Source organism: Hippocampus guttulatus, chromosome 16 (genome assembly GCF_054856545.1).
Source record: "Hippocampus guttulatus isolate MCC_2025c chromosome 16, RoL_Hgut_1.0, whole genome shotgun sequence".
Classification (NCBI taxonomy): domain Eukaryota; kingdom Metazoa; phylum Chordata; class Actinopteri; order Syngnathiformes; family Syngnathidae; genus Hippocampus; species Hippocampus guttulatus.
In genome coordinates, this window is record NC_141276.1 from 3,661,885 (window position 1) to 3,676,936 (window position 15,052).

Genomic DNA, 15,052 nt, shown 5'->3' on the forward strand with positions numbered 1-15,052 from the left:
CTATTTTCAGAACAGGCCCCTTCAACCCTAGTTTGTAATCTGTAAAATTTAAGAGATTCTACCATCAAAGTGATTATGTGAAGACTCAAATGTGGTTTGGTGTTTTTACAGAGCCGTTGCTACCTAAACACACCATACCAAAAAGTAGCAAGAATGATGATAGATGTGACATTTTATTTTTAAAAATACAAAATACATAAATAAAGCATCAGCAGGTGGCATCAGGAGCCCGTGCACTCAAACACTTAACAGGCACATAGGTCACCCCGAGGGAATGACAAAGATTTGTAAATCTGCTCGGACAAACCATCTGACTTGTGTTCTTCATTGTTGAAAAGAAAAAAAATATTTAGAGATGTGATATGAGCTCCCATTAAAATATCTCTCAACTGTAGATTTTAAACCCGTAAAATCTCACGTGGTGGCCTTTGCTCGCAAAGCGCCACAAAAGCAACTTTAGTCCGCGTGACTGTGAGGAGGTTCTATTGGCTGCGCGTCGGGTCACTCCAAAGCGTCGATGTGACTCATGTGTCTGGCATGCTGACTAAAAGCAACGAGCGGTGACTCATCACCATCAGTGTATAGATGTGATATCAAGTATGTCGAAAATAAACATTCCACCGAAGAGTGAGGACAGTCTGCTTTTTAAGTCCTCAATGAAAAACAAATCTATAGAATAACATGCTTCAGATAAACTGTGCAAAATGGCACTAAGCATTTACGGCACGAGCGTCTCATCCATTCTCAGCAGTATGCAGAGTTGCTAACAATCTGTTCAATATCATGTAGCAATTTTCATTGCTTGTGCAGGCACAGAAATTTCTTGGCAGATGGATTTTTGATTCATGTTTATCATTAATTGATGTACTGTGAGCCTTTGATAACCATACGTGATATCTTGGGGTTTTAAATTTAGCCCTGGGCTTGTAATATGGATGAGCTGAAAAAAGTTTGGGACACTCGGCGATCGAGGAAGTTGGCAGCATGCGAGTGTCTATGCGGGGGGAGTTTTGAAAGCCCCCCAGGCGTGGAAGCAGCGTGCGAAGCAGTGCGGCTCGTTTCCCTTGCGCACTAGTCGCAGTTTTCTGGGTTGCTGGTTCTCTTTGGAGCGCATGTGCTGGATGTACACCTGCAAAGATGCACAAGGGGGAGGGTTGGGTATGCAAAAATGCACCACGCCAAAAAGCAAAGCAAAACAAACAAACAAAAAACAGACGACGTAACTGACCTGACAGGCTTTGAGACTCAATTTGATCTCCACTTGGCTCGTCTGTGTGCCGACCCACATGTACACCTGGAGGCGTCGCAACAGAGGTCAGCTTTCGCCCACAACATCATCATATTACCAATCCCTACCTCTTGGCCGTTATCGAGCAACATGATGTCGTCGTCAGCCAAGTCGTCCTGGCAGAAGTCGGAACACTTCTCCGACACTGAGAAATAACCTTTCTCATTGGAACACCTTGAAAGTAAGAGAGGGAACGTTTTCAAGTGCCATCGATTTTTTTTTGTTTTTTTAAATTGGCCATCGACAGATGGACTGTTTACAATTCGTGTGGGGTCAGCTCAAAACGCACCTGAAGAGACGAGCATATTTCATGTACTCTGCGTCCTCGTCGTACTGCTTCTGAGCACCGATGCCGACCCAGAAGAAGTTCTCTGGTTCTTCCCCCTCATTGATGACCTTGGAGGGGGAAAAAAAAAAGGAAGGTATGGCTGTACTTGTCAAAACACAAATTCATCCATCCATTTTCTAGGGTTAGTTCTGATCATTTTCCCATTGTGGTACCTGTTTGCTGTAGGTGTCATCAAACATGCTGTTCATGATGTCCTCGGCCAGCTTGGCCTCATCCGGGTCGGCGGCTCGGCCCACCCAAGTGTAAACGATGCCTTGGTTGTCTGTGCTCTCGAAGGGGACCTGCGCACCACACGGACACCGACGAGGATGCCTCAAGGACTGTTCTGAGGCTCTTTGGAGAATTACATTCAAGGTGAAACGATGACTCACTTTGAGAATGAAGCAGAACTCCGAGTTGAGATTGCCGGAGTCCGTTCCGATCTGGATGGTTCTAACGGAGAGATGCGACGTTAAGTTTGAACTCCCATCTTGATGCCGTGTTCTCTTCTCGAGTGAAGGTTGTAACCTCGCAGGTTACAAAGCGGACACCCAAGTGCAGCTCGTTACCTGGTGCAAAGCGCACTCCCGTTGGTGCGGATGTGATAAAGAGACGGCTGGGCCGAGTCAGTCTTCTGTTTCCGCTTCCCTTTGTGGATGATGAACTTCCTCTTGAAATGGGACAAGAACTTGAGGTTCTCCTGCTGCTGGGTCATCCGTACCACCTGCAGGGACAACCACGGAGCGGATGATTCCTCCGTTCAAACATTTGGAAGGCATCGCTCGTCGCGCGTGCGCACGCCGCTCACGTTACCTTCAGTTTTCCCGGGAAGAGGCTTTCAAACTTCTTCTGCAGCGAGAAGGTGAAGGTGAGCCAGCCCATGTTGGAGGCTTGTCGGCCTTGCCAGAAGTACACCACGCATTGGAAGTCCTCCTCGGGCTGTTTGTCCTCCTCGTCCTCCCTTCTCTTGTCTTCGCCCTCTTTCTTCTCCTCGTCTTCCTCATACTCCACGGGCACCCAGTATCTGCCAAAACATGGTGAGATGATTTAAAATAACTTTGGCTAACTTTTTAACTCATTCACTCCCAAAGACGTTTTTAAACGTCTTTTCAGACTTGGTCTAGAATTGACTGGTACTGAATGAGTTAATATGGTAACAAGTCCTTTCACACTGACACTATTATTTCCCCCCCTCTCTTAGCTTCATCCCAACTCGTGTTTAAGGCGGTGATTCCCCAAAAACGGAGCCAGGGCACTTTAGTGTGTCTTGACAGATCATCAAATGTGCCGCGGGAAATTATCCAATCATTAATCGGCATGGCACGACAATGGTCTTGCTCCACGGTGACAATTTATTAGTGGCAAGGCTGTGCGAAGACGCTATTGAGACACAGGCACACCTGCAGAGGAAGACGTAGCAATCCTGAGTGAAAAAGTGTCCAAACTCCTCCTCTGGAAGACGAGCAAATTTTTTGCCCTCCAGCACGAAGCCTTCCATGCCATCCAAGTCCTCGTTCCACTCCTCCATCAGCTGCTCCGCCTACACACCGAGTGGGGGGAAAAAAACCCCCAAAACACATCAGCGGAGGCTGCCCGTTTGCGTCCCGGCGAGTATGTGTGTTGCGTTACCTCGGTGAGCGGCATGGCCGGCTGCCTGGGAAGAAAGAGCGCCGTGAGGTCGGCTTTCATCTGGTCTTTCTGCTCTGTGTCTTTCTTCACCTGACAGATAAAACACACGGAAGGACACCGCGTGAACCAAAGCAATCATCCCGATGAAGAAAAATGTGCCTGCTCGTCGTGTCTTATCTGCTGACCTTGCCCTGGAGGGTGTCTTTCTGCTGGACGGTTTCCGCGGCTCTGGTGTAGTCCACCTTCAGCACGTCGTCCCAGTTCTTGAATTTGGACTTAAAAACCTGACCAGGGCGATAAACGAGGAGAAGAATGTTTGAAAGGTCAGTTATTGACGTTAATGTGCCTATGCTCTTTTTTCCACAATCTTTAAATTATTTTTAAAAAAAAAAGGTATCCACATATTGAATGGACTTCGGTTACTTTCATCAAAACCACTCTGCAAATGATAAAATGCAGATAGTCATTGCAAATGTGTCGCATCACGACAAATCAGGAATGCTTCGAGAGTGACGGTGACATCCACTGATTACATGAACAGTGGCCACGGGCCATGCAGGACTTGTGAGGCGTAAACAAAACCTTTTTGCAGGTCCCAAGGAGTGGACAATTCCAGGCAGAAAGGAAGGTGAGAGCTCGTAATTTTGACATTTGGAAGCGCTACCTGGCACTCGGTGCCCTCGAGGTTTCGAGTGACGCACACGTGTTTGGGCCGGTGCAGCATGGAGCAGATCTCCTGACCCAGTTTTAAGGCGGCGGCTCGGACGAGTCGGGGAGACTTCCTCCCGATCCAGATGAACACGTCAGACCAGCAGTCCAGGATGTACACGCACTTGGTGTCCAGCAGCGACTGCAGCTGGGGGGGGGGGAGATGATGGAAGTAGGTCACATGGAAATTGGCTGTTTGATCGGCAAAAGCAAACGTGATACGTGTACAGACGCCAAACTTTGACAAGCACTTCTTGGATTTTGTGTGCGGATCATTTGGGATTAGTTGTGAGCCCGATCTGGCTAATCTGAACTGGATTAACATACCAGTCTGAGCTCTGGCAGCGTGTCCAGTTTGATCTTGTGGTCTTTGTGCTCCACAGACAGCTTGTAGTTAATCTGAGGAAGCTCCAGATAGCCAAGACCCAAGCCCACCTAAAAGACAAGGCAAGTCAGCAATCCGCCCGTTTCTCTGTGCGGTCATTCTGAAACGGCCGTACAAATCCAAACGTTTTGACTGACCTTGTACAGTTTGGGTCTGATGGCGGTGAAGTCATCCGGAACGTGTTTCTTGATCTCCTCCGGTTGTCCTCCGAGTAGCTCCCAGAAATTTGGAGGCTCCTGGTTCTGTTTTAGAGTTGTGATCTCTGCCTTGCCCTTACGCTCATTCTTATTGATCTTCTCTGCAAATAACCTGAAAGGAGGAAACAAAGAGCCTGCAGGTTTATGCGGCACTAAAGACTAAATCAATTTTCAAGACCGATTTGAATGCGCTCTTAACTCCCGGACTTCAAGAAAATTGGTGCCAAACTGAATCGTGACTCCATTATTATCCCCCCGCACCCCCTGACCTGGCCTTTGTGGTGCCACTCAGCGTAGCGTTGGCTCCCCTCCAAATAAAGATTTCCAGTCCGGCGTCAAGCAGGAAGACGTAGCTGCCAAACAGAGAATACATCACGATATACCACTCAAACGGACGCTGACAAGTCGTGAATATTTGAGGAAAACGTGACTGAATCAAGAAAGTCACCGTGGATCGAGAGAGCAAGACTTGACAGGGACAGACTCGAGTCTGATGTTTTTCTTGCCGTAAACTCTGTACAGCCTGAGAAAACACATGTGTTTGGGGTTTAGTGCCTCCAAAGGCTCAATTCATTGAAGAGGCTAAAGACCATTAACTCATTCACTCCCAAAGACGTTTTTAAACGTCTTTTCAGACTTGTTCTAGAATTGGCTGGTACTGAATGAGTTAAGAGTGGAGTCGACCTGACGGAATACTGCGTGTCCTCCACAGTGTAGAATCCGCTGGACGTGCCTCCCTCGATATAAGATATCTCGTTGTTGAAGACCTTGAAGACGAGACAATAATAGCCGTCATCTACAGCAATGATGACTGACGCGTTATTGTGTATCTGCACGCATTAAGGAGCCGCTTTGACGACCTACTTCACTAAACTCTTCGCTCTCGTCTCCCATCTCTTCCCTTATTGTCTTGCACTCCGCTCCGAGGAGATTCCTGAGGTTGACGGCGTGGATGGCGGAGCCGGCCTTCTTGTCCAGCGTGGCTTCCTGGCCAATCCAGTAGAAGATCTGCCAGCTCAACGCTCCGCTGTCATCCAAAAAGGTCTACGGCCGAGCGAGCAGAGAGGGAGTACTTGAAAGCCAAGTCTGAACCGCGTTGGGTGACTCATCCACGGAAGCGGCGGCCGGTTGCCTCGGTACCTTGAGGACGATGTAGCAGTCGGCCTCGTAAAACTTCCCGTGGAACGTTTCATCCACTTGCATGGGAACAAAATTCTCGATCTGCCACACGGCCACGCCTGGCACCTGCAGTGAGGAGAGGACATGCTTACGGTGCATTTGTGACACAGAAAAGAGGGAAAATAATAGCCGACAACATCACCTGCCCGGCATCATCCGTAAAGAACTCGGAGTAGTCCAGTTGAGGCTTCTCCAGACCCTGATCCCATCGCCGGACTTTTAAATCTGCATATTTTAAATCCCCGTTTTCCTGCAAAATGTTCACAAGATAATCAATCTTCCTCTGCTCGCCAAAACGCACTCCTTCATTTCCATTTGTACCCGCTTTCCTCACCTCCAGGTTCTTCTTTTCTTGTGCGACATCACTCATGCCCTTCAGCACCTGCTTGGCCTGATCATCCTGAGAACAGTCCTTCCTCCTCCTCAGCCTCATCTTCCGTGCCAGGGGATCTTTGGGGCTGCCCCCTGCACACACGGACACAAAACAAAACCATGTGTCGGGAGGACCTTGTGAGATTTCAAACGGGTAAATATCGTTTCTTTTGTAACCAAGCACGTCAGACTCCTCCATTGCATTTGGCCTTTCAGAGAAGTCTCACAAAAGTGTCATTCACAGGAGTCAAAATCTAGCGCCACTGGAACGAGATAACTAAAACGCATTGATGTCTACGGGCGCGCGCGCGCACCTCCTCCGGCCGCGGCCACGGTGGCAGGCGAGGCTCCGGCCAGCCGCAACTGGTTCTGCAGGGAGAAGTCGATGTTGTACCACTCGGCTGCTCTATCGGCTGGTTTCGGAGGCATCACGAGGTTGGGGTTGTCACGCACATCCAGTATCTAGAAAGGTGAACGTAAACGGGGTTCATATTATTTTTAAAAATATATATATTATATATTGGATACTGTACCTCCAAGTCAGTCAAGAAATGGACGGCCTCCGGCAGTGTCACAAGGCGGTTTTTGTTCAGCACAAGCTTCTTCAGCTTGCCACACCTGCATGTCAAAAAGGTACTCGTGATGATAAAAAAGAAAGTGATGTCCCAAGGCATCGCATGTACTGTAACATCTCTTGCGCTCACCGACAGAGTCCCTCGGGGATGAGTTCCAGGTTATTGTTGGCCGCCATGAACTCTGTGAGATTGGATAGTTTCCCCATGCCAGGTGGAACTCCGTCGAAATCCAGTTTGTTGGAGTTGATGTACAGCTTTTTCAATTTGGAAAGCTTACAGACAGCCGACTAGATATCGAGAGTTATGAAGGGTTATTATTTATATTGCAAGGTCACGTGGAGTAAACAAACGGAGAAAAAAAAATCTTTACAGGCAATGAGGTGAGTATGTTGCGGCTAAGGTTCAGTGTTTCGAGTTGGGTCCACTGGTCGATGCAGAGCGACAGTTCCGATATCTGATTGCTACTTAAGTTGAGTCTTTTCAGACTGCCCAGTGAATAGAGACACTCTGGTACCCGAGTCAGGTCGTTACAAGACAGGTCAACATCTGTAGACAGAGGGAAGAAATTGCGATATAACCGTTGAGCGTTATCTGATTAGGTAGTAATCCAGCTATCAAACTTTTCTGGGTCACAACTAAGTGGCCATTGAAAAACAATGTCGTGTGCATACGCGCGTGTGCATTACCTGCTAAATTCATTAAACCCTCCAAGCTTGTGGGCATATTGCTCTGTGTTCTCTGAGTGTTCCTCAGGTGGAGAGTTTGTAACGCCACCATGGCAGGCAGCTGGCTGCTCATGCAAAATTACACAGAATCCAAAAAAAAGGGGGTCTTATCGTACAAGTACTCGCACGATAAATGACCAATATGACAGAGGTTGAGCCTTCTCACCGCAACTGCGCATGCATCAGCGGGTTGTTGTTAAGGATGAGGGTCTGTAAATGAACCAGGCGTCTCATCTGGGGTGGCAGGCTGTCCAGCTTGTTGTCACTCAGGTCCAGATACAGCAGGTCTGTCAGGTTGATGAACAGCTGGTTGGGGATTGAGTCGATGCCATTGTGGCTCAGGTTGAGGACCAGCATGTTCCTGCTGTTCTCCAGGTCTCTGGGGACCTCCGTCAGCTGGTTGTAGCTCAGGTCCTGTGCGTTATTAGAATGGGGGTTGAAGTCAGTCACATCATCCGCAGACTGGAGTTTGTATTGAGGGTGCGATTAAGGCCGACTGAGCACCAGGCAACACCGCCGAACATGACTAAATGGTTGCGCGTTGGGTGCGGTTCTTTGCCGAACGTTGACCACGAGCGATTTGACATTTGTTTGCAATTGTCCAGTTCGGTCACGTTCAGCCACGTTGCTTGCCGTGCAGCGGGCCTGAGACAAAAGGAGAAAATCGTGTACCAGCACAGAGAGGTCATCGAGTTGAAAGATGTCATCTGGGACTCCTGAGTTTTTTAGGCTGTTGGAACGGGCAACCACAGCCTGCACAAAAAGAAACAAATATTTATACCACATTAAATCACAAGTTTCGATAAGTTAAGGAGTCAGGCATGGAACCACTGTAAACTTAGGTTCAATGTCGCAGATTGGGATTCAGAATGTCAAGACCATTTTCTGAACAAATGTACTTCAGTCTTACGAAAGTCAGAGGTCAAACCGCATGAAATTTCAGAAACTCTCACAAGACTTCAACTCGGTGGCTATTCAAAGGATGAATTCCCTGAGTGTATGTTTTGCAATTTTGGTCTTTCGTGTGAGACACCAGAATCCCAGCAAGAGCAGACGAGTGTGATGAACTGCTAATGGAAAAGCTATCCGCTCTCCTTTATCGCGACAATGGGTTCTTAATAAAAGAGGAACGGAACGTACGGCGCCGAGTCAGCAGAGTTCAGTCTTTATGTGACAAGAAAAAGCAGTAATTCTCTCTCTCTCTCTCTGTGTGTTAAAAATGTGATGCAAATCACATTATACAGAGGTTGATATATTTCTACACTTGTTAATATATTTCGACACTTTCATATTACGGTAATGACTATTTAACCCTGGAACAGATTTCAGTGACACAAAATAGTTTCCAGTGTCCCACAACAGATTTGGTTTCATCTCAAAGCTTCCGCTGTGTTCATGTTAATCACCCTCAGGTTTGGCAAACTGGAGAGCTCCCCGTGCAAGGTGGTCAAACTGTTGTGGCTGACTGAAAGATGCTCCTGAGGGAAGGCAAAAAGATAAAAGTCAGCAATTCAATCATTTCAAATTGAAAAAACCAAACAAAAAAAACCACCGTCATAAATAATTTATCATCACATTTTTTTCCAAGCTAATTGTTTTCCTAAAAGGCAGAGAAATATCAGAATGACATCAGCACATGGGTGGCTGCACCCTTCAGTAAAAACTGTAATCTCGTGTACCAATAAAATGGAAAATCAAACAAATTTGGATTAAAGGCCACACTAATCCTATCAGAGGAATTGGCTTTTTTAAAAGAGAAATAGATGAAGTTTCCACAAAACAGTCTACTGATGCAATCGCTTCTTGTTAACCTCCAAGGCCCCAATTCATTTCCAAACAAGTGTGTTTGTTGCAACGCTATTACGCAACGACCTATGACACATTATAGCTGACAGGCATGCTGGTATCACCGTAGATTTAATAATAAGCCGTTCTAACATACTCTCCTGCACAAATATTTTTCACTTGAGACTAAAAATGCCTTCACAAACTCCTTTTTGCTATGTTAAGAATATCCAATCCGTGCAATTAACAGGTGCCATGCTCAGAAGTAAACAGCAATGCGGTTCTTACCAACTTCTGCAGAGAGGAGAGCTCCTCTGGAAGGTAACACAGTCCCGTCCGGTTCAATTTGAGCCATCGCAGGCTACTCATGCATTTGACATGCTCGGGAAAATATCCTCCCTGAAAGTTACGGAAGAACGAAAATGAAACATTGAATTAACCCCTGATGACATCATAATATGATGTTGCCTACCTAGCAACAAAAAAGTACACGTGGTCTAAATTCAGCTTAATTTGAACCTGGGTCGAAAAAAACGCCAACCCAACAACAACAACGCAATGTGTGGTTGTATTGAAGTTGAATATGGCATTACTGTTCATTGGTACGATATTATCGCCAGTAGCATGAAAGTGAATTCCAATAGGTGTAATAAACACAGTTGTTACACATACATTAAAAACCGATGCATAAATAACAGCTGTCAGTGCCGCCAAACTATGAAGGCACGAATAAATTCACAAACTCATATAATCCACCGTATTATTCTAAATTGATTCCGCTGATCAAGTTTGCCCATTTGTTGGTGAACGGGTTGTGGAATTTAGGAGCGTGTTCAATCGCACTCTCCATACGCTAAAAATAGGAGGGTTAATAAGACCACAATCGCATTTTGCACGTAGTTCCGTCGCAACAGTTTAAAACTCATTTGACAGCACTGTCTCGTGTCAATACATCAGATCACTGGCTAACGCCCAGCTAATAGCGTAAAGCTAAGATCGTGTTCTTGATGGCCAATCGTTTGGGGTTCCGTTCACCTGGATCGCTTTTCGCCAATTTGATGAGCAGTCAGACAACCATGATAACTAGTCACATAGGGTTTGAAATCCTTACTTTAAAGTCGTTTCCGCTGAGGTCCACCCCTCGTATAAAGGGAAGCACTCCGGTGGCAGCCATTTCTGCAGAGTGATGTCAGCCGTAGCCAAGTTATTTTGGTGCAACTGAGTTGGCTGAGCTCACCAACTGCGCTTCTTCTTCCTCCTTCTCCTCTTCTTCCCCTTTTCCAATTATAAAGGTGGAAACTAGGCGTCAGGCACACATTACCGCCACCTTTCGTTTCATAATCTATCTTGTATACAGTACAGTTGTCTACTGTATAAGCAGACAGCGCCCCCCCCCCCCAGTGTAGAAAACAGGAGACTGCATTTTAGCCATAATTCATTTTATTTTGACAGCATCAAAAGCGGAAATGGTTTTACATCATATTCAAAGGCCCTCCCATTCAGCGGTGACTCGAAAGATTTCAATCATCGGAGACAGCTACCGCTAAACGAACCTTTTACAGGAGGTTTCGCTATGGACAAGAATTCTGCAAGATATAATGTACAGTTATATATTTATGATCTTTCTCGGGGAATGGCACGCAGTCTCAGTCCTATCATGCTTGGTGAGTACAGACCACCGATGAGATGTTGCCCCCCCCCCCCCCCCCCCCCGGCCTCACTAGCATCATACAGTCGGCTTTCTGTTTCAACTTATCTTTGTTATTTTTAAACACGGCTGTCTAATGTCTCGTGTAAATAACACGTCAAAATCGATGCACGTTGCTCTGCCACAATTGATATTTTTCTGGGGGTTAAATGCACAAATGTAAACAAGTGCTTCATTTTGATATTTTCGAGCCGCTTGTTTTGAATATTTTTGTGCCACCGCATTCAGTTTCTAACGCCTTTTTATTTATTTTTAACAGGAAAGCAATTGGATGGCATATGGTAAGAAAGCAAATTCGATTAATTCGTGTAGCTACGTAAAACGCTTAGTCATTTCAAGTTTGCTTGACAGCTACTGTGGTGCTGGGCCCCTTAGCAACTGTAGACTTTTCGTAACACTTTGGGTTACATCAGCTTCTGATCGTGTTATTATGTGTTCGAGGAAAATCAAGAAACCCATGCATAATTATTCCAGCCCATTCTAGAATATTGCTGCATTACACAGCATGTTATTCTTCTCTAGGCACACAGCCATCGTGGCATATGGAGATGAGTTCTTTTTCGGAGGAGAAGGAATCTCCAGCTGTTCACCTGTAAGTCCATTTTACTGTACAGTATATCTTTTTACATTTACAATATTACCTTGTTATGCCTTGCACAGTCAATTAAAAAAAATTGTGGGTTTCCTTTATGAAGATATTTGCTCTCATATTGCTCCTGATGCAACACTGCCGTCAGAACACTGCTGCGTTGGGATTGAAAATAATACTTTGTCGGCACTATTATAACAATATTGAATGTTCTGTGTTCAAGATAAGTAGGCCTAAACAAACACATTTTATTACATCCACAAACACATAGAAAAGTGAATGATTAAAGTACTGTACTTAAAATGATCAACGTTATCCTGTTACAAAATCAGAGGAAAACAAAGACTCACTTGTCGAAAAGCAGCTTTATTTTCACGTGGGCGAGTGAACACAGACAGATTTCTGTTCATTTTCAATGCACTACAATCATGTCTCATTCATTACATTTCCCTACATCATTAATACGACATTTCCCCTGTGGCTTAGATTTTTGCCATATTAAAAGTGATCGGTTTGTTTCCGATCTGGCAAGCTAAACGGGATTCTTTGTGTGCGCTTTCCAGGGTGGAACGATGCTGGGACCCCCAGACACAGTTGTGGAACTCGGTGAGACCGAAGTTTCAGAGGACATCTTCATGGAATATCTCTCATCCTTGGGAGAAAGCACTTACAGGTTCCTGTTAAAACTTATTCACACAATTTCTAATTATTTTTCACATAATAATCCAAACAGCGGGTGGCGCGTCGTTGGACGGGTCAACAGAGGTGCAGGGTTTGATTCCGGCCGCGGCCTTCCTCTTTTTTTGTTTTTCAGAGGTGACAGGTATCGATTGTTTGAGCACAACTGCAACACGTTCACCAACGAGGTTGCTCAGTTCCTAACGGGCATGCCCATCCCCTCCTACATCACTGACCTCCCGTCCGAAGTCCTCGCCACGTGAGTTTCGCCCCGCCCATCCAACTGGAGTAACTGTCTGAGAATTGTTTCTTATTCTTTTCCTTTATTTAACTTGGTAAAAAAATGTCATTGAAATTCAAATCTCCTTTTGAAGAGGGAATTGATTTAGAGGGCATTGTTTTACCATACCCCAAAAAAAAAAAATATATATATATATATATATATATATTTTTTATTTTAGATGTGCAAATTTTGAAAGATGTCTCATAAAAAACTCATTTTATTATTATTATTATTTTTAGCTTCAAGATAAAGGCCTTTTGGAAACTTATAGCAAGTGAATGAGGTTTATATGAATGTGACAACCCCGCCATGTAAGGCACATTGTGCAAGGTTTCCGTTGAGGGCACTCATCCAATCTGCTTTCATCTCCAGACCGTTTGGCCAGATATTGCGGCCCATTCTGGACTCCATCCACATCGCGCCCCCCGGCGGAAACGTCATCAACGGCGGGAGAAACATCTAAATTGAAGGAGCAACGCACTCGTAGGCTCACTTCCATTGGAGTCAGTCAACAAGGAGTCAACAATTAAGGCCCCCCCCCATCAACAAGCATCGCCAGATACCGGTCTTTGGAATCACAACCTGGTGCCATATGCCTTTGGAAAACAAGACGATATTAAGCCTTCAGGTGAAAGGCGGCAACATAGATTTTTTTTTTTTTTTAACGTTGCACTTACCAAAACATGAGGCACACCTGCGCAATCTGTTCGGATCCAACACAAGGATTATTTTCAACATTCTTCATTGTCAGAAAGATATGGATTTGAAAAATGTTATTGTGCGTATATTTGGCCAGAGTGAAGATCTGCACTGCAGCTCTGAAGCTTTAGTTCAAATCCAAACCACTAGTCGTCTCTTCAAAGTAGGGAAGTTGAATGCAATCTCACTGCCTTCTGTGCCATGCCGTTGTGCACTCCACTCCACGTTGATGTCATCCATGTCTTTACCCCGAAAGTGGGGTGGAAGAAAAACCAATCACACAGAGCCAGGTCAGGTACAGTCGGGAAGTTGCTCCACCGCGGCGACGCTTTTCTCAGCCAGGAACTGTCGGATTCTCAGGGCGTTGCGAATGGGCCCGTTGTCGTGTATAAGCAGTCTCGAATTGTTGGTATTTTGAACTTTTCGGACACGGTGCGTATTTACAGTACTTGTGTGGGTCTCCATAGGTTGTGTAGGTGTGCCGACCGAGACCAGGCGTCGTGTAGCCTAATATGATTTTCTTTTAAACCGTAAAACCGACTCACTGCTCGTTCCTAATGACTTAGATTTCATCGGTGCAACTCTGGACCAGACGAGTCCAACATTCTCAAAGCAACACGATTCATATGGCGGCGGAGTTGTGAGACTTCTGCTGCTGACTTCAATGGAGCACATTTATTTCAGAGACATCTTTAATACATAGTTTTGGGATGATAAATGTTCAATCTCGAGTCTTTTATTGTCGCTCATTTAATGTAGACCGGTAATCTTTTCTTTGGTAATTGTCCACCCCAGACCCTTTTTGCACCGTTTGATTCAACCCGACATTTGCCGCCTCCTTCTGCTATCCATTCCATTTGTGGCACTCTTGTTTTACAATGTAAGCGTATGATTGAATCTGCAGTTTTGGAAGCGGTAAATACAACCCACGCTGAAGCTATAAAAACCTTTTTGTTGTTCAGTAGTTAGTTTTCAAGCTCCAATAAGGTGATCAAAACCCTTCTTTGTACACCAGACGTGTGCGTGTGTGTGATACTCCAAATCTGTGCCTTCATTTCCCTCTGCTGAATAACTTGACATGTCTTATCACCTTTTTTATTTGTTTTTCCTTGAATGCACTAACACAACTGTAGGTTTCTTAATGCTCACCGGTAGAGACCCTGCGAAAACTGCAATACTTCTCATCCCAGTGCCCACGCATCTCTGATGCCACCGGAGAATTTGAGAGAACGCTTAATTTCTGGAGAACAAAACGATTGACATGCAAGTTAGGAAGTGAGTGTGAGGTGAGATGACACCGTGTAAGCAAAGTTGAAGGATCACCCAAAAACCAGCACTAAGCCTCTTGAAGAAGTGAAAAGAAACTCATTTTACCTTTGATGCCGGCCGTCAACATTTTGCCACCTGTACCTTTGTTTATGCCTCCTCACACAAAACATTTTCTTGTTGCTACCCAAGTAACTGAAATCACCTGACCACTGAAATGTATTAATGAACAAATCTTTTTGTTGTTATTGTAGCTTATCCTTTAAGATATTTATAGTTCTATACAGTATTTCAACCACGTTATTGCGTATTGTCGCTATTGTTTGTGATTGTTTTTGTGAAATGACCTGCTCATAAAGCCATTGTCTATACTTTCTTGTGTTATTTTGGCTTTTTTGTTTTTTAAATCTTGGGTGTCAACTAAAAAAGCAAAAATACTTTGTTGCCTTACTTCAATTGAAATTTGGGGCATTTATACTATAATGGAGTAGTTATTTTACTGACTTTATTTGGATAGGTATTTGTACTTGCTACGATTGACACACGCACACTTTATTATTTCATTTTAAATTGCGTTCATTCCAGTTTATCATCGTTCAGATGAACAACCCGAAGGAAATCGAGCTCGGATAGATCGAGTAGATTTTGTGGTTGGATG

General features: G+C 45.0%; 2 protein-coding genes across 3 annotated transcripts; one reads left to right on the top strand and one right to left on the bottom strand.

Annotated features, from left to right (window-relative positions):
* Nucleotides 1-154: 154 nt before the first annotated feature.
* Nucleotides 155-10,492, bottom strand: flii (FLII actin remodeling protein). Its single transcript, XM_086133202.1, has 31 exons — nucleotides 10,283-10,492; nucleotides 9,460-9,570; nucleotides 8,793-8,864; nucleotides 8,059-8,139; nucleotides 7,553-7,800; nucleotides 7,348-7,451; nucleotides 7,032-7,207; nucleotides 6,791-6,948; nucleotides 6,620-6,704; nucleotides 6,401-6,548; nucleotides 6,049-6,179; nucleotides 5,857-5,964; nucleotides 5,676-5,780; nucleotides 5,400-5,579; nucleotides 5,220-5,302; nucleotides 4,984-5,058; nucleotides 4,805-4,888; nucleotides 4,476-4,647; nucleotides 4,281-4,388; nucleotides 3,910-4,101; nucleotides 3,431-3,529; nucleotides 3,246-3,335; nucleotides 3,017-3,156; nucleotides 2,430-2,640; nucleotides 2,186-2,340; nucleotides 2,009-2,069; nucleotides 1,790-1,918; nucleotides 1,578-1,684; nucleotides 1,357-1,462; nucleotides 1,229-1,294; nucleotides 155-1,129 (listed from the first exon to the last, which is right to left on the bottom strand). Exons 1-31 carry the CDS (start codon nucleotides 10,343-10,345, stop codon nucleotides 995-997), a joined length of 3,783 nt encoding a protein of 1,260 aa, XP_085989328.1. The 5' UTR covers nucleotides 10,346-10,492; the 3' UTR covers nucleotides 155-994.
* desi1a (desumoylating isopeptidase 1a) lies at nucleotides 6,415-14,765 on the top strand. 2 transcript variants are annotated; one of them, XM_086133207.1, is made up of 7 exons: nucleotides 6,415-6,556; nucleotides 9,422-9,492; nucleotides 11,139-11,160; nucleotides 11,402-11,471; nucleotides 12,032-12,141; nucleotides 12,283-12,405; nucleotides 12,802-14,765. In XM_086133207.1, exons 2-7 carry the CDS (start codon nucleotides 9,447-9,449, stop codon nucleotides 12,890-12,892), a joined length of 462 nt encoding a protein of 153 aa, XP_085989333.1. In that variant the 5' UTR covers nucleotides 6,415-6,556; nucleotides 9,422-9,446; the 3' UTR covers nucleotides 12,893-14,765. The 2 variants fall into 2 exon arrangements, with proteins under 2 accessions (XP_085989333.1, XP_085989332.1); XM_086133206.1 differs by lacking the exons at nucleotides 6,415-6,556; nucleotides 9,422-9,492 and adding an exon at nucleotides 10,554-10,835.
* Nucleotides 14,766-15,052: the final 287 nt, after the last annotated feature.

What these genes read in the sequence shown, in the direction of transcription:
- desi1a (XM_086133206.1), top strand. Translation starts at nt 10,745, where the DNA reads ATGGACAAGAATTCTGCAAGATATAATGTACAGTTATATATTTATGAT. An exon ending in AAGCAATTGGATGGCATATG is followed by an intron (nt 11,161 to 11,401) that starts GTAAGAAAGCAA and finishes ATTCTTCTCTAG; the next exon opens with GCACACAGCCATCGTGGCAT. An exon ending in CCGTCCGAAGTCCTCGCCAC is followed by an intron (nt 12,406 to 12,801) that starts GTGAGTTTCGCC and finishes TTTCATCTCCAG; the next exon opens with ACCGTTTGGCCAGATATTGC.
- flii (XM_086133202.1), bottom strand. Translation starts at nt 10,345, where the DNA reads ATGGCTGCCACCGGAGTGCTTCCCTTTATACGAGGGGTGGACCTCAGC. An exon ending in ACATACTCACCTCATTGCCT is followed by an intron (nt 6,949 to 7,031) that starts GTAAAGATTTTT and finishes CTCGATATCTAG; the next exon opens with TCGGCTGTCTGTAAGCTTTC. An exon ending in CGTGGCCGCGGCCGGAGGAG is followed by an intron (nt 6,180 to 6,400) that starts GTGCGCGCGCGC and finishes CCGTGTGTGCAG; the next exon opens with GGGGCAGCCCCAAAGATCCC.